The sequence below is a fragment of the Trachymyrmex septentrionalis genome, unplaced genomic scaffold, assembly GCF_001594115.1.
Source record: "Trachymyrmex septentrionalis isolate Tsep2-gDNA-1 unplaced genomic scaffold, Tsep1.0 scaffold14, whole genome shotgun sequence".
NCBI classification, from domain to species: Eukaryota; Metazoa; Arthropoda; class Insecta; order Hymenoptera; family Formicidae; genus Trachymyrmex; species Trachymyrmex septentrionalis.
The window spans coordinates 2,577,443-2,595,797 of NW_017304543.1; the positions used below are offsets into that span (position 1 = coordinate 2,577,443).

The 18,355-nt window shown below is 26.4% G+C and overlaps 4 protein-coding genes across 6 annotated transcripts; 2 read left to right on the forward strand and 2 right to left on the reverse strand.

The window, feature by feature from the left end:
- The first annotated feature begins 330 nt into the window (after window positions 1–330).
- On the forward strand, window positions 331–4,219 carry LOC108745583. Of its 2 annotated transcripts, XM_018481814.1 has the most exons (6): window positions 331–381; window positions 478–512; window positions 1,240–1,321; window positions 3,225–3,335; window positions 3,513–3,668; window positions 4,050–4,219. In XM_018481814.1, exons 3-6 carry the CDS (start codon window positions 1,253–1,255, stop codon window positions 4,176–4,178), a joined length of 465 nt encoding a protein of 154 aa, XP_018337316.1. In that variant the 5' UTR covers window positions 331–381; window positions 478–512; window positions 1,240–1,252; the 3' UTR covers window positions 4,179–4,219. The 2 variants fall into 2 exon arrangements, with proteins under 2 accessions (XP_018337316.1, XP_018337315.1); XM_018481813.1 differs by lacking the exon at window positions 331–381 and having other exon boundaries at window positions 399–512.
- Window positions 4,220–4,406: 187 nt separating this feature from the next.
- Window positions 4,407–5,021, reverse strand: LOC108745584 (ejaculatory bulb-specific protein 3-like). The gene is made up of 2 exons (XM_018481815.1): window positions 4,832–5,021; window positions 4,407–4,625 (listed from the first exon to the last, which is right to left on the reverse strand). Exons 1-2 carry the CDS (start codon window positions 5,019–5,021, stop codon window positions 4,429–4,431), a joined length of 387 nt encoding a protein of 128 aa, XP_018337317.1. The 3' UTR covers window positions 4,407–4,428.
- Window positions 5,022–8,377: 3,356 nt separating this feature from the next.
- LOC108745582 (activator of basal transcription 1-like) lies at window positions 8,378–14,366 on the reverse strand. 2 transcript variants are annotated; one of them, XR_001939109.1, is made up of 5 exons: window positions 13,942–14,366; window positions 12,287–12,473; window positions 11,903–12,195; window positions 11,291–11,486; window positions 8,378–8,832 (listed from the first exon to the last, which is right to left on the reverse strand). XR_001939109.1 is itself a non-coding variant. In XM_018481812.1 (4 exons), exons 1-3 carry the CDS (start codon window positions 14,168–14,170, stop codon window positions 11,916–11,918), a joined length of 696 nt encoding a protein of 231 aa, XP_018337314.1. In that variant the 5' UTR covers window positions 14,171–14,366; the 3' UTR covers window positions 11,124–11,486; window positions 11,903–11,915. The 2 variants fall into 2 exon arrangements, 1 of the variants encoding a protein (XP_018337314.1); XM_018481812.1 differs by lacking the exon at window positions 8,378–8,832 and having other exon boundaries at window positions 11,124–11,486.
- A 1,087-nt stretch (window positions 14,367–15,453) lies between these two features.
- LOC108745407 (molybdopterin synthase catalytic subunit) lies at window positions 15,454–18,090 on the forward strand. The gene is made up of 5 exons (XM_018481545.1): window positions 15,454–15,535; window positions 15,760–15,904; window positions 16,629–16,917; window positions 17,648–17,837; window positions 17,985–18,090. Exons 2-5 carry the CDS (start codon window positions 15,764–15,766, stop codon window positions 18,088–18,090), a joined length of 726 nt encoding a protein of 241 aa, XP_018337047.1. The 5' UTR covers window positions 15,454–15,535; window positions 15,760–15,763.
- The last annotated feature ends 265 nt before the right edge of the window (window positions 18,091–18,355 follow it).

Genomic DNA, 18,355 nt, shown 5'->3' on the forward strand with positions numbered 1-18,355 from the left:
TAAAAATATCTATTATGTGCGGAGAAGAAAGAATGTATGGATATAAAGATAAATAACAGGAATATATTTTTTAAAATAATGTAATTATTAAACCTTTTTTTTTTAATTAAAAATTTGTAGATATTTAAAATTATAACTGAATGAAATCTATTTACTAAATATTGCAATCTAAAATTGATATTAATCGAAAAATATGTAGGAAAGTGTTTTAATTGTAATACTCTAATTCTTATAAGGTAAAAGTTCTCCTGTTGTTTGTGACTCATAATGCTAATATTAAAGGTGACTAAGTTAGAAATTAACTACGCAAAATGCTTATCACAATTTTCTTATTTGACTAGCCATTGTGCGCTGTATCTGTAGGTCATGTTCCGATATACATTACCAGCACTGAAAATCTATAATACACGTAACGTGAATTATAGATTTTTAGTTCTGACAGTATATCGGAAAACATTAGTTACAGTTTTAGTGTGTCTTTTGCCATTCGAGTAATAACTTGCACATTACAGGTAAGAAAATTATATATCGGTTTTAATATTTTCTTATTAATCATATAACATCAAAACTTTAATTTAGAATATACAAATTATAAGAAAAGAATGACATGCGTCGTTATAAAGATTACACATGTTTACATAAAATAAAAATTTGTTAAATGATTTATATTTGTCAGAATGTAGAATAAAAATTAATTTTATGTATTATATATAATTGTAGAAGTGATTTATTTGAATGAGAATTGTCTTCAAGACAGATGTAATTTCTATGATTTCTGAAAGGTTTAAGATCGTAAGCAACTTTATGTATGATGTAACAAGGCAACGAAAAATATATTTTTTTTTAATATATTATTTGTTAAAATCTATGTGACAAAAAAATTATCATTAAAATTTTGTTATTTAATTGTGTTTATTTAAAATATTTACAAAATGTCTTGAAGTTTAAAAATATAATCTCTATAATTAGATTAAGTATTCGTTAATCGCCATTTACTTATAGTAGAATATGTAATAATGAAATTTCTCAGACATATCATTAATATTTTCATATTAATTATCATTTTTATTTAACAGAAGGAAAACGAATTCGAAGAAGTATAATATTTTAATGACGTCATTATGTACATTCTTAAGATATAAGTAATCAAATTAATCATGCATGTACCTAACAGATAGATCACAATTATTTTTAAAAAATTATCGAACCAATTTATTCATTATAAATATTTATCAACAGATTCTATCGCAAAATGAAATTCAGCTGCGTAATTTTCATGTGTTCTTTGATCATAGCCTCGGCTATGACAATGATACAATTCGTAAGTAATTATAGTACTCTCTAAAATCTTTGGAATAGAATCTAACTCTAAAGAGTGAAATCTCACTCTTAAAAATTAATAATTAAGCTCTTTTTTTAATTGTCACTGATTCAATTGTCACTTTTTAGAATTAAATTCTACTCCAAATATTTTCAATTTTAGTATGTAATAGATCATATTATAACAATATTTAGTTTTATCCATTTTTTTATTACATAAAAAAGCAGATTAATTTTGCATTTTGTGAAATTATTTAGAAAATTGATATGCAAAAATATAAGATAATGTGTATGCATTCTATTTATTCTTTCAAATGAACATAAATTATAGGAACTGACTGCTACAAAATATATATATTTTTTAAATACTTATGTGTATAGTTATGTTTAGAAGAATTTTATAGAAAATATTGGATATATAATAGTATATAAAATATTATTTTATACAAACTATTAAATATTACCAAAATTTATTTAACCCTTTCATTTTATAATATGTAAATCTAACATTTTCAAAGATAAGAGCAATATCTCTACAATTAGCAATATTATCTATAATTAGCAGTATTATCTCAATAATTAGCAATATTATCTCAAGCCTTGAAATTTGAAATGTTACACGCTTATGCATATATTGGATTGAAATAAAGTTTGAAGTGTTACTTTATTTGTATCATATCTACTGGGTTTTAAAAAAAAAATTGGGCAATTATACTATTCGATAAAGCAAAGTTTCAGCTTCAAGAATCTGTTTTTTTTTTATTGTAGTACGATGATTTTATAGTTATGAGCGATCAAATTCAAGATGCTCCTTTTAATCCGCGATAATTTAGTAATAAAAAATCTTTAAAACATTTTTTAAAAATTTTCTAGAGAAACTTTAAGCTTTTATGTTAGAAAGTCAAAAATTTTCATAAATTCTTTTTGAGCAGGTGACAGATCCATAAAATGAGAGGAAAATTTCCTATTTTGTGTCTAGCTCGCAGTTTACTTATGTAGAACCCTGATAGAAAGCTAACGTCAAAATGATATTTTTTGATGTCAAAATGACGATAAAATGATGTCTTGCTATTAGGGAAATTACTAACTTCACAGAAACTCAAAAGACATAGTGACCTTTCGAAAATAGTTTAAATTTAAATTTCGTTTATTTTTAACAGTTACAACTGTTTGGATTTTACAAACTTTTGTTTTAATTCAATATTTTTAACTTATCCCTTAAGAATTCTGAATAGTCCCTGCTTAATATTGAATATCATAATAAAGCAAGAGATGATACATTAAAATTTTTTACAAGGCATTTGTAAATAAAGAAAATTTGGGTAAAATAAAATGAAATCGTTTTAAAACACTCGTAAAAAATGGTTCGAAACTGTGCTTGCTCTCCCTGACAGTCAATAAATAGTCGTAAAAGTGCCTATATTTAACTTCTGTTATATATTATATACATATACGTAAATATATAACTTTATTGTATACACAAGTTGTCTTGATAATTCATCTGGTGAGCATAAAATCTAAAGTCGTGTTTTAATACACTATCAGTACTGACAATCTATCTTTACATTATGTGCACTATAGATTTTTAGTACTGACAGTATATCAGAACACGGCCTAAATAAAAAAATTTTATACCGTTTTGTCTCTCAATAATTAATAAAAAATTACTAAAGATCTGCGAATAATCCAATTCAGTAGCGAATGTAGCAATGAATCAGCGGGAAGATACAATCATAAGTAATTCAATCAAGTTTCTTTATTTTCCTTTTATTTTGTGAAATTAATGTTTCCTATTCATCATGTTACTGCTACTAAAACTGCATGACACATCTTAACCTGGCAAAAACGAGATCAATAATATTCATATAAAGTAGTATTGTAATCTGTTAATTTTACTTTTCCAGACTCAGGGTACCTTCGAATCTTGCGATCCAGACCAATGGATTATGACAAATTCAACATTAAGATTGAAAAACAACACGAAAATAATTTCATGTAACATTACTTATAAAGAGGTACTTGTTAATAATTGCATTTATACATTCAAATAAGACACGATTTATAAAACATATAACACATATGATCAAATTTTGGAATGATAAATATACATATATATAACTCCGTATGTAAAATGCTTTTTATTAAATATTTTATCATAAAATGTATAATTTCATTTACAAAATCTTTTTTAGCCAAACAATAGCACAATCTACAGGATACATATTATAATAGATTGTGAGGATATAAATTCTAATTGTACTAACGAACCGATTGTATGGATTGACAATATCGATTGTAATTCCCAGAATCTCTCGCTATCGGATATGAACATTTGTAGAATTGGAAATGTAATTATGTTTTTATAATTATTAAGTTGTGTGTGTGTGTGTGTGAATATATACAATGCACATACACACACATATGTAAGAATTTAATTCGAGAACATACGTATTTTTGAATATAAAATTTGGGTATATATTTTGAGTTTTGTTTATATGCAAAACATTCTTTTTTTTTATATAAAAAAAAGTCAAATTTCATTTCGACGGAACAAAACTGTCTAGTTTTTAAAAAATAAATTGATAATTTTAACATAACGTTAATGTCAATTTGGAATAATGATTAAAAAACACGCATGATACATATACGTCAATACGTGAAACAAAATTGTAACTTATACTTTAAGAATAGTCTAACTTGAAAGTCTAAAAGTTATTTTTATTTCACAGGAATTGGCAAAATGGGAAAAAGAGAAAGAGTTATTAGCATACCGATATGGGATTTTTGGAGATTTATTCTCTCAAATGGTGTTTTGTATAAGTATTATTAACGTCAATGGTACAGAATCTGATATTTAAAATTGTCTTTTTCAAACACGTAAATATCTTGCCATGTAAGAATTAACATTAGAAAGTGTTTCTTCTCACATTCAGCTATTGATTGATGACATTAATTGCTATTGTATAGGTTTGATAAGACTAAATTAAAATATAAATAATCAAATACTTAGATATTAAACGTAATTTGAATTAACGTCATTATAAAATGCATTTTAAGATCAATTATTTGACTGTTATTGAAAAAACTTAATAAAGAGAGAGAAAGAGATTAATCCTTCATTTGATCTTCTACCAAAAATTGCTCGAGAGATGCTATACGCTCTTTGTCAGGATCATACATTTCGAGAAACTCTGTCCAAATATTTGGTTTGTGTTCTTTCAAATAATTGATTATTTTTCTTGCCGTGTATTTCTGCTTTTCGGTGCATTTTTCGCAAGATGTGAGTATCATATCCGGGAGAATATCTATACGGATAAATTAAGAAATGTATTCATTTATCTCAACGTATAAATATATATAATATTTCGCGGACCATATTTTAATACTATTATTTTCTTTTGTTACATTTTTTTTAATTTCCTTTTCCTTCCTTTTATCTTATAAAAAATGCGATACGTACAAAATTATTGCAATATATTGAAATTAAACATAAACTGCAATGTATACTTACTTTTAAAACTGCGTCCATCGGCAGTGCAGGAACCTTTATCGAGAAAGCAATTCACATACTGATTTAAAAGACGATCGCTGTTAATAATCGCATCCACATCTATATTATCATATGTATCTGAATAATATTCTTTTCCTGAAACGAGTCCAAAGAACACGATACTACACAATAGTACAAATGTGAATCTCATCTCTTTTGCGATCCTCTCTGTAAATTAACAACTTATTCTGTAAATTATAATAATTATTCTCCAATTCTTTTGTTAATTATTTCAAGATTCATTCGTTAATTTATTTTTAATAGAGTGCAAATGAAAATAGAAGAAAATTAACTCTTGTGTGGTTTTAAATTAAAATCAATTAAAATCACAACGTGTCATAAATTATAAATAAGCAAATAATCAAATGCGAAACGATAAATCAAACATGTTACAATTATCGGTTATAGTTAATACGCACAGATAATATAAATATAATTACAGACAGAAGTTAAAGCCATTCGTCAATCCACATTTTGTATAGTTGTCAGTGATAATGCGATACAAATCTTATTTTTAATCTTTACAAAACAATTCAGAGTATTCTTTTTGTCGTACAAACACAAAAGCGTTATAATGTAACATTAATTTGGGAGTTTTATAATAAAGAAAGAACTTTTATAAAAATTTTGTATAATAAAAGAGATAAAATTTAAAAAAATAAAAATACATGTGTATGATAGTACATATTCTCACCTTCGAAGTTAATGTAACCGATGTAATTCGGCGGAATTAGATTTAACACTTTCAAGACACAATTTCTACAAGATGTTCAAGTTAGCGTTATATAATGAAGCATTTGACTTTGTATCAAGGAAAGAAAAACTTTATTACAGAATTTATGTATATGCTCGTTATTGTTTCCGCATTTGACGTCGATGAATAGTTTACGAAACGTGTAACTTTCATATATACAATTTGTTATAATCAAAACAATTAATGCTGATTTATGCATAATTTGTTAACACGGAAACTGATTCAATGTCATGTCACGTAAAATTCTTTTGAAAGAAGATTGACAATTAGCGATTTATAAATACATTCAAAATCGTGTAAAAAAGAAACTTTTAACGCAAGATCATGTTTACGATCTGATTTTAATAGTAGTATTGATAATTATACACGTTCTAATTGTATTTCCATATTGATTTGCAATTTAATGATGCCATAATTTAAATAGGAATAAAATCATAGAATTTATTTACATATATAATAACCAACAATAATACTAATATATGCTAATGAAATATTTTCTGTAATGTAATGTTAAATATAACCAAAATATTTTTGTGCAATGTGAAATATAAATTTTGATTTACACTTAAAAAAGTACAAATTTATTAACATTTCGAAGTCAATAGTAAATTATTGATTAATGTCCATTTTATATTTCTAACAATTTTTTTTCCGTTATTAAATTTGTAAACATGTGTGAATATTTCATAATTCAATAATTATATATTTAATAATATACTCGTATAACTCTAAAAAAAAAGTATAATGTAGGACTAAAAGCTTGGTAGAAAAAAATTCGTGGTTTCTAATACATACATAAATATTTATATATATTTATTAATATATACATTTATTAAAACTGAGTATGATTTGTTAGAATATATTGTATAATGATAATTATATGTTCCAATAAACTACACTCAATCTTACGAGAAAGGAACTCAATATTATCCCCTTTGAAATCATTCAACTTTCATTCTGAAAAATTTTTTCTATCTTTAAGTTTCGGCGATATTTCGAAAGAGAAAAAACCAATTTTTTCTAAGGGATGTCCTCCTTAAAAATGCGATTGGGCACATATAAAAAAAACGTGTTGCTTATTTTTGTCTGAACAAAATACTACAAACTTATTAGAAAGGGACAGTTGGGTCCCTTTTCTTGTTAGTTATATGTTCATTTATATTAATTTGTTTAATGTATAATTAAATATACATATATAGCAAGAAATAATAATTTCTATAAAAATAAAAAAACTGCTATTTTATTCTAAAAATATAAAACATAGTTGCAATTGCATTATAAAAGTTTGCTCTTTTAGAAATTATTTCTTGCTTTACATTTCTCGCAATATTTTTGTTTAATATTATATACAATATGTATACATGTACGCTGTGTGTGTGTGTGTGTGTGTGTGTGTGTGTATATATATACATACATACATATGTGAGCATCTCTTATTACTAGACTTACTTTGATAAAAATAGTTTTCATAGAAAAGGAAGAAAGAAATTGGCTTTTAACAAATGACAGAATTTTATTTAAACAAGTATACATAAATATTTTAAGTAAAATTCTGTCTTAGTAAGTAAAATGGATAATAAAAAGTTACAATTCCTATATCATCCGGTTCAAGCTCACATTTATACAACTTCAACAAATAGAGTACAGATATACAGTACAGCTTCTTTGGAATTGTACATGACTTGGACTCTCGGAATCTACTCATTTCGTACGTTTTTGATTTCGTTAGTATACTATTTCGTTACTATAAGTAGTGATTTCATGACATGAATAATACAATTATTGAAATAAAGTTAATGATTTATTTGTAGTAACAAATCCGAATTTCTTAAATTTGAAAATCGCGTTTAAGTCAATATTTTATTGAACGAAAGAAATTATTACATTGCAGTAAGAAACTTGATAAATAACTGTTTTGCAATAAGGAATCTAATATTCTTGAATAAATAAATTTATCGAAATATTTTGTTAAATGGAATAAATTATATTGTTACGTGGTATATATCATTGTAAATGTCTCGCAACGCGATTTATAAGAAATGTAGGAATTTGTTGAAATTTATTGATGACTTTCAACACGTTGACTTTTATGTTAAAGCTAATCGTACACGCGTAGTTGATACGTTTAATAGAGTAGTGCACCCTTCAGAGAGTAAAACTAGATTACATACCTATTCATACAATAACAATTTATATATCATCACGCAAATATAAATTTGTATAGCGGATAAAACCACAGATGAGGGGCGCTGGTGGAATCGAACTCGGATCCATAAATTCCACAAATCGATCCACCTCCTCGGCGTGCAGCTACTTTGCGCCTCACGACTTGTACTACCAATTATGGCTAGTAAATGCAGACTCGCAATCATGTTATAATACATATTATAACATATAGATTCTAACAAATACAATATTTATAATATTTTTCTACTGTTATTAATGCATAAAGAAGTTAGAATTCTAATAATCCGTGTAAACTTATTAATGCAACGCTATGTAGGAAATAGATATGCATTTATATGCAGCATCGATTGTGAATTGTACAGTGGGTTGTCAACTTTTCAATGGAAATAACGTGCAAGTATGGTGTTTCTTATCAATTTAAAATGAATATAACATGCAATTGTGAAGCTTATTAATACAATATAAATTGAAAATAACATGCAAATGTGGTATTTCTTATCAATTCTTAACAAATATACTTATTTTATTTTAATAATTTATTGCATTCATCAATAATTTTTATTTTTCATACATTTTCCTTTTTACTGTTATTAATGCACAAAGAACATTCTAGTAACTCGTGTAAACTTGCCTATCTCACTATCAAGAACGTAATGTTCCAGCTTCCATTAATGGACAAAGAAATCTGTCGTTTCATAAAGGTGCAAACATTAATTCTCGATTAGATTCTGAAGCTCAATTTCGAACTTCGTTTATTGGAACTTTTTCGAAAATCAGAAGCTAATAACCAAGGGAACTGTCGGGTCGTGCGCATATACAATTTCATACGACTGCGGCCAGTAAGTATATAAAATTATATTAAAAAATCAACTTAAAAAAATTATGAATGCCGCATATCAGCATCTATTGATACATCAAACGTTTTCATATCAGACCGCACTGTCAATCGTAGTATCTCCGTACCGTCACCGGAATTAACATGTGAAGATAATGATGGTATGGATACGCCTTTTGCTTCGACCTTGAAGCAGAAAACCGATGGAATATACCAATACGTTACAAAATTAGATAATAATCGTCTTTACATTGTGAGATCTCCAAAAAAAGAAATCAGATATTAGCTAATTCGTCTAGATGTGTATGATATCATTGCCACCAATACATTACAAAAGAAAAAATATTTTCAACGTTTCTGAATAATTTGATTAATTAGATGCATTAACAATGAAAAAATTATCAAGAAATAACTTACCCTTCTGGAAAATAAACAAGTACTACATACTAATAAACAACCAACTTAAAAAAATTATGAATGTTACATCAATATAATTGCCGCCATTACATTACTAATAGCTAACAGAGATAATCTGTAAAGAATCCTCCATAAATTTAACATCATAGCTGAAAAATAAGATTATATCAGTAGAAAAAACGAAGTGCTTGGACTGTCACTAAAGAACCTATGAGATATAAACTTGAAGGTAGAAAGTGAATCAATAGAGCAAGTGATGGGTTTTAACTACCTAGGAGTGAACATAACAAGTAACCACAATATCTATATCTGAATCAATAACTATATCTGAAGACAGTTAGGTAAGTAAAAAAAAAAAGCAGCAATGATATCGAATGCACTAACAATAATAATAATAACAATGATAATTTTGTAAAATGTTAATTTTAATTTTACGCAAAACGACCGAACGACATTACATTTTTTGTTCTACACGATAAAAAAATTCGTAAGCGTGAACTTCGATTGACACACTATGTTTAACACTAATTTATTTTAATTTATGCGCACTACACTTTAAATAGTATACGAGATTATTTTCTTACATATTTTTATCGACTTGTGACGGATCTTATGCAAATCAATATCAAAATATACAAGGAAAAGATATTATCTTATATTAAACATAGTTAATAACCAAAGTTTACACTTATAAATAAATTATCTAATTAAATATCATTCATATTGAAAATAAATATCATTCGATCGTCTTGCGCAACATGTTTTTTTGTACTAATAATTGTGTAAAATATTAAGTTTAATTTCACGCACAGTGCATATCAAATATTGATCAAACATATATGAACGTTTGAAACTATATGTGGAACAGATAGTTAGCGTACAGTGAGCGAAACATAGAATTCCCGAACATAACCCGAAAAAAAATTTTTTATTTTGTACATTTTATAATTAAAAATATTTACTCCACATAAACAGAAATCAATAATAGATCAGATCTTTATTCTAAGGCAAATCTTAAAAAAAAACAAAAACTTTACGCTTTGGTACGCGAATATCACAAGATCATTGAATTTGATCCGTGCGTGCTCTACGATCTTCGACGGATTCAAGAGCATCCCGAGTATCACTCTGTGACCGGAAAATTATCAAAATCCGCCATCGCGCCCACGTGTAAATGCTCTTCCGCGGGTTATAAAAATTAAGGCTGTGACCCGCATTAATAATAATAATAATGAGTATACAGTGTAATTAACCATGCATATTATTGAGACTTTATTATTAAACGACACGTTTTACAAAGCTTGAAAATCTTTTATTTAGCTTAGGAAATACAAGGGATAAACATATAAACCGAAAACGATCTTAAATCAGAGGAAAAAATAACAAAGGAAAAAGACATGGAAAAAGACACAAATAATGATAAAAATAGATGAATGAAAACACAGGAAAATATTAAATTCGTTTTAAAGACTTAGATTATCAACATTGAAATAAATTAAATTGTTATGAGCAAAAAAGTAAAAAACAGAATATACTATTTAAAACGATATACAGTTTATATAGTATATCGTTTTAAATATAGCGTATTTAAACCTATGAATTACATTCTGTATGAATTCAGTGATTGTCAAAAAATTTTTTAAACTTCAGGTTATTAATAGCGTGTAAATAATTTCTATGACAGCAGTCTTTTTATGTTACAATCTATGTTTTGCAACTAATGTAATAATTATATTTTTTCCTTCCTTATTCTTTAGTTTTAACGTAATTTTTTATATTACAGTTTCCCTTTTTTGTTTTTTTTTTCTCTTTTAACTATGTTATTATAATTTATTTAAAAAAATGAAAAATAAATTTTAAAAAATAAAAAATTTTTTTATTATTGAGTTATTACTTTAATCCTATATGTGAATTGCTATTTTTCATTGAGGTCGATAAAAACCATGGGTCATTTATGCTAGCATAATTTGAAAGATTCATACGCAGAGTTAATAGAAATAAAGTCAAGTTTTAACTTGCTTATACTATTAAAAGAAGCTTATACTATTATTAGAAGTTGCATAATATTTCATTTGATTTGTTATATGCTTTTATAAAATTTTCGTTTTTAGCCTTTATTACAATGTTTCTGATAGCAAACTTAGTGCTATCACTTGTTATTTAATAGTGTCCTTTTATACGGAATTTTAATTAAACAATGAGATATAAAAACTAAAATAAAAATTACCTCCTATTTTAATCACGTTCATATTTGTTGTAGATAACATCAACGCCGTGGACATCGCTGTTAGCTTAGTACAACAATCGCTTCATCTAACACAATTTCTTGAGTTTTTCATCAATAATGAACTATGCCCGCCTCTTTTATAAACATTTTTTTGCTTATTGAATGCTATTTCCATAATTTTCTTCTATACAGTTTTCTGTAATAACATTAATTCATATGTAATCAGCAAATAAAATATTTTTTGCATAATGGATATATAATAAATTATGTCTGAAATCTAATATATATATAAACATAATACATACGTTTCAACCTTCTAAATGTCGGAAAACCGTTGTTTGTTAGAAGATCGAAACATATGTATCATTATATTTATTGTATTTCACATATCATTTGATTTTACCAACTGATTTCTTTGCGAGGCTTATTTGCCTCTTTTGTTTTATTAATTTGAATTTTTATTCCTTTGAACCTTAGAATATTTCGATTTTAAATTTTGAATTTTTAAATTTTAATATTTAATATATGAAACAATAAGTATTAAACAAAATATTTTACTGCATTATTTTGCATATTATTAATCACTATAAATACATTAAATAATATAATTACATTTTAAAAAATTTTATCCAAATATTGATTTAAGGAATTCTGTTCTATCTTCTACTTGCGTATTTGCTTTCTTATTCCTTATTTCATTATCAGTATCCCTTTGCTTAACTTCAGACAATTCAAACGTCGTCTCCTCCCCTTGTTCATGTTTCCTATGCAGCTTTTTACTTCTGTCTACATTATATGAGAAGAAGTTAATTTCTCTCTTAGCTTGCGCTATCTCTGTTAGAAGTCTTTGCTTATGAACTGCACGTTCATATGCTAATCGTTCACTCAAATGAATCCATTTAAATCTGTAAAAAAGAAATAAAATGTAAATAATATTAATTAATGAGTAATAAATAAAAATAAGAAATAATAAATAAAATAAAATTCTTATTTTACCTAGGCAAATACTTTATATTCCACATAACATCGTAGAATTTGCTTTTCTTTCTCGTGGATACTTGAGTATTGTTTAACGTTTCTGCTACAAATTTTGCTACTTTTTTACTTTCAAATTCTATCCAACCTTCAGTAAAATGCTTGATTACTTTCTTGGTTTTCTTTTTATGTTTCACTGATTGTGTCTCTATAAATGTTTTACAATACTTTAAATTTAATGGTGTTATATTTATAATCAACAATTTAAAATAATTGATTTTCTGATTAACATATTTTTTTAAGTTTTTAAACATTTTTTGTTTATATAATACAACATAAAAAGCAGAAATTTTTATTATTTAATTATTTAATTTACATTATGTATAAATATAGTTTTTAGAACAAAGTTGCATTTATTCATGGACACTCAGAAATTCAGGAAATTTTATTTCATTTATTATCACTGAATGTTACACAAAGATAAAGAATGCATTCTATTTAGTGACACAAGTCGACATAAGTATCGTTCTGTGTTTGTTACTCACAGAATGCAAAGAAAGATAGAACAACATTTATGTCGACTATTACTTCATTCTTGCACTATCTGGGCACCTATCATAAAACAGAATAGATTCTGATTAGAATTATTCAATTATTCCCTAGATTTCTATTGTGTTTTTTAGGGAAAACAGATAGAAAAATAATTCCGATCAGAATTCATTCCGTTTCACAGGTACTCAGAAACTGAGGCGCTATTCTGTAAAAGGTCCTCTACATAGAAGTCATAGACGTCGTGGACGTCTTAAATTATAGGAAACTGAATTCTAATCGAGTATTCTCCTTATTATTTGAGTGTGATTGGTTGGTTTCTTAAAGACTCAACTTCTATAGAGGAGCCTTAACTGTTTTACATGCCTACTGACAGTTGTTGTGATGCACAGCTTCTTACCATATAAAATATCTCTGCAATGACACTGACAATTGTAGACAGACGTGTAAAAACAGTTACAGAATCGCACCCCTGGTGCACACAGTGCAATAAGTTAAAACAAAACATATATTTGTTTCACTTCAACTTATTCCACCATGTGCACCAGTTTAGGTAATGCAGGAATAAAGAACAGACCTATATTCTATTTTTGTTTCTGCATTAGACTATCCTCTCTTTCTCATTTTCAACAAATATCAGACATATACTTATCTCACTTGAAAAAGTATACATTAGTTCAACCATAGAAAACAGATTTTAAATGGAAGGCATCCAAAATGATACAATCAACTAGAAATTTCTAAATGCAGCCCATAGTACAATCAACGAAAGAATTTTTTTAAAACTATCTTATATAACTGTAAGGCTGCAATGTCTAAATTTTAAGCAGAATCATAACATATTCTTATAAGAATTTTTAAATGCTTGTATCTTTATAAAATATTTTTACCGATAGATTCTTACTACTTACTTACTAGTCATAAAATTTACAAGAAATCATACATATTTACAAATAATTGTACATCTTACAATACATACGCATAAAATTAGAATATTAGTTAAGTTTCTTACAAGTTTTACAAAAACATATTAGTCTTACGATTCTGCTTAGAATTGACTCATAAATTTTAGATTAAATTAGACTATATAATACACATAAATGATACAATAAAAATCTAAGACTAACCATTGTCGACTAGCTGCAGATACACTCTGCCCACTTTCCCATAAGCAGAAAACATCTCTCGGATCATCGTGATGTTCATATATTTCGGAATTGTGGACAGATAGATTATTCCTCTTTTAACGTTTTTAACTTTCTTCTTGATTTTCTTTTGAATTTGTGCCGACTCGTCTGTATCGCAATCCATTGCATGGTTGTCTTCGTTGCTCTCGTTCGAATTTTCTTGAAGCATTTTTGAGTTATTCAAGATTAATTAAATAATTTCTTTGATTAATAGCATCTGGATTTGATATCGCCAAGATTAATTACACAACGAATATTGTTAATTAGCACGAACTCCGTTCACACTATTCGTCTTCGCTATAGACTGACCAAGCTAAGAATGATTAAGAATAACAAAATGGCCTCCACGCGCTTCACGACTTTGTCGGCATTTCCGAAGATTGGCGAAGATCCGGAGATCAGCTTGTTTCGAGAATGCAGGGGGCTTCGCTATCCCCTCCTTGATACCCATAAAAACGTGATTATAGCGCATGCGCAGTTAGCTACACTGTCGGTTACGATTTGTAACCATTCGTAACCTCAATAATGATATACTTCAATTGATATCTCGCTTCACTGAGCAGAGCCAGTTTTTCTGCTAGATTCTTTCGTTTGCAAAAAACGCATTCAATAAGCACAAATTTCATCGAAATTGAAGGTAAGAAGAGAAAAATACGGTTATATGTATATACATATAACAAATATTACGAGAAAATGTAAGTAAAGTTCACATCAGAGCGAAGAAGATTGCTATTTGCTATATATATATTCAGAATAAAGTGGAAAAATATTCAAGCATTCAATCATCACAAGAGTTAGTTGAAAAATTAAATGTGATCGTACAGTCTCAAATTTTTGCATAAAACTACAAGATGTGGGATATCGGCAGGACCTAGCAAACCTAGCAGAAATGTAGCTATAGTAGTAGCCAAAATGGTAAAAATTAAGCAAATTTGCAAGTCATCCAATGCAGATTAACAGTAGGAAACTGAGTATCTATTAAATATATACGTATACTTTTTTTTTCTTTTTCTGTAAATTCTTTATTGTCACTTTATACTAATGTATTTACAAAATTTTTACTAAACGATAAATTTAATGTTGACAATTGATATCACTCTGCTATAATTCTGCTTGGAAATACTGTTAGTTTCTGTTAAGTCTACCAGATACAAAAAATTTAAGTATTTTGCTGATGTGTCACAAAAATTGATGAAAAGCTATTATAATGTCTTGATAGCATAATTATATATTTCTAAATTGTTTCAGAAAGCATGTTCTTATTCATGTTTTGTGATGGATAAGACTGAAATACAAGCAACAATCTTATTTTTTGCTAAAGCACGCGAATTAGTTGGCTGTAAAGAATGTAAGCTTTCTATACAAAAAAAATTATCATCTGCTGATCTTTTTGACAAGATAGTTCATGCCTTTGAGCTAGAAAGTATACGTAATCAAATAATACTAGCTGTAAACGACGAATTTGTCGTTCCAAATAGCATTCTTATACTATCGGAAAACGACAAAATTGCAGTTATTCCACCACTTAGCGGAGGTTTGTTTAATAACAAATTAAATTATAGATTTATATTATTGTTTTCATATTTATATTTTATCTGTAATATTTCTTGAACGTTAAATAAGTCCGTATATTTTACTTATACATTAAACTCTGTTATTAAGACATTTTCTAACGCATTTAATGTCAATTAATAACTCAAAAAATGTAACATATGTTAAATAATAAATAAAATTAATTGTGCTGTATTATTTGTTTAGGATAATGGAGATATTAAAGAATTTTGTTAAGCTGCAACAAGAAGAATTAAATATTGTAGAAATCATGGAACTAGTAACATTTCCTAACTGTGGAGCAATATCTAATTTTATTGGAATTACTCGAGATAATTTTGAAAATAAAAAAGTAAAGTGCAAAAATTTAATTTAAAGTTTTTCTAAGTATTTGTCTGATAAATTATCTAAAAATTTTAATATATATCATGTAAATGTTGAATTTGCATAAATTTGATAAGAATTTAAAACTATATTTTATCCTTATTTAATTTTACATAGATTATATGCAAACTTTATTTAACGATGAGAACAGACTTTAATAATTTTTACTTAAAAAAAGCAATATAAGAAAATGCTAAACATTTTCTTTTCTTTGAAAATTTTTTTTCATATAATAGTTCTTTACTGACTTGCTGTTATTTTATTCATAAAAAATGATTATTCTGATTTGTAATGTTATTAATTTGTGTTCTGTTACTTTAAACAAATAACCATAAAATAGATTTTGAGTTTGAAAAATACAATCAAGAATATATGATCAAAGTCAGTATAACATGTAAAGAAAATAAATAAATTTGTCTTTTGTATTACGAAGTATATAAATAAAACTTGTAGAGCGTTGTTTTGCGCAATTATATAATTTGTATTAATCATAAGAGATAAAAATGTAGCATCGTCTATTGTTTGGACGAAAGAAAAAATACTCTAAATCTCTTGGATTTTACTCATAAAATGACAAGAAATCATTAATGAAAAATTATTTTTAAAAATATAATTGCAGACAAATGTTTATGAATAATGATCCTTTTATTAACATTTTTATAAATGTAAGGTCAATTATTTTGAAATTTTAGGTAATTAAACTGGAGTATGAAGCTTATGAATCAATGGCTTTAAAAGAGATGACTAATATCTGTAACAAAATTCGTTCACAATGGGATGTAGAAGGCATCGCCATATATCATCGTATTGGAGAAGTACCAATATCCAAAGCAAGCGTTGTAATTGCAGTTTCCTCTCCCCATAGAGAGCAATCACTGAGCGCAGTAGAATATGCTATTAATGCGTTAAAAGCATCAGTGCCCATTTGGAAAAAAGAAGTATACGAAACAGGAGAACCACAATGGAAACAAAATAAAGAGTGTAAATGGATAAATAGTAAATAGCTTTTTAATTATCAATTCTAAATATTTTCTTATGCATGTCTCCTTAAATATTTGCTATACTTGTATATCTATCATAATATTCATATTTTAATTGAAAGGAATCTTTATAATAGATGTAGTTAGAAGATTTATTTACAATAGTATTGATGTTGCGTCATTGCATGACCGCGTTGACTTATTGACTTATTTAGTTTTATATTTTCCTTTCCAAAAAATCTATTTTTTTTTACATTAGTCTTCCTTGAATGTAGATTGCAATAAGTCCTTGACACTTTGATTAAGTGGGTACTTATTTTTCTTATAAATCTCTTGCGATATCTTTTATTTTTAGCGTTTAAAGTGATTTTAAACTATCAGTTTAAAATCATGTTAAATGTAGCATTTTGATATCTTTATAATAAAGATAAATTTTAACTGGAAATATAGTAATTCCTGTTTATTTTTTGTTTGTGTTATGGATACAAAGAATAACAATTGAGAGTGTAACTAAAATAAAAAGACTAACTTTAGGGGCAAGTTATTTCAGTAACAGTGGGTCTACGCATGTTTACATGAACTTTTTTTTCGTATTTTAATTACTCCCTGTATAATAGGGAACGAATAACACAACTAAATACAATATATTTTTATTTAGTTAGTCTAGTTAATATAGCATATATAGATTAACTGTAACGGATTAAAATTCGAAAATGTTACTAAATCTACAGCTTTGAAAGACGAAGAAGCTCAGATGGCTTCAAATATAAATGAAAAAATATCAAATAAAGATGTTGTTGATCAAAACCTTGTACAAATTCGTGCGAATTCAGAAGAATTAAATCGTAGAATAGAATCATTTATTGAAAGAAAGCGCCAACATGTAAATACTGTGAATGTTCAAGAGTTTTGCCGCTACAGGTCAGTTCATTATTAATATTAAAATAAAAGAATTTACATGTATATTTTCTAATATAATTTTCATTATAATTATAATATGTATACATAACTGATATAATTACAAGTAAAAATTATTATAACTAATTGCTATAAATAATATATCTACAGTGAAAATAATGATAACGAAAATTCTTGTGCAAGAGTAGATGCCATTCTTATTCGACGAAAAGATTCCAGAAGTCATATAAAAGGTAATAATACAAATAGTATATAATTTAATTTTTTATTGCCCCCTCGATTTCGTATTATTTAATGTTTATATTATTAATATTTTTTTTTTTTCATTAATTTCTATGGACATATCGATTTATTATACAATATTTTATATATATTACAATCTAATTTGTAGAATATATTTTCTTTCGTGAACTCAAAACTAAGATGTTCGATGTAGATAATGCTAGATTTTTACATTTTTTCGTAAATTTATAAAATTATATCCAAATATCGTAACATTATTTATATTGTTATTTGTTCAT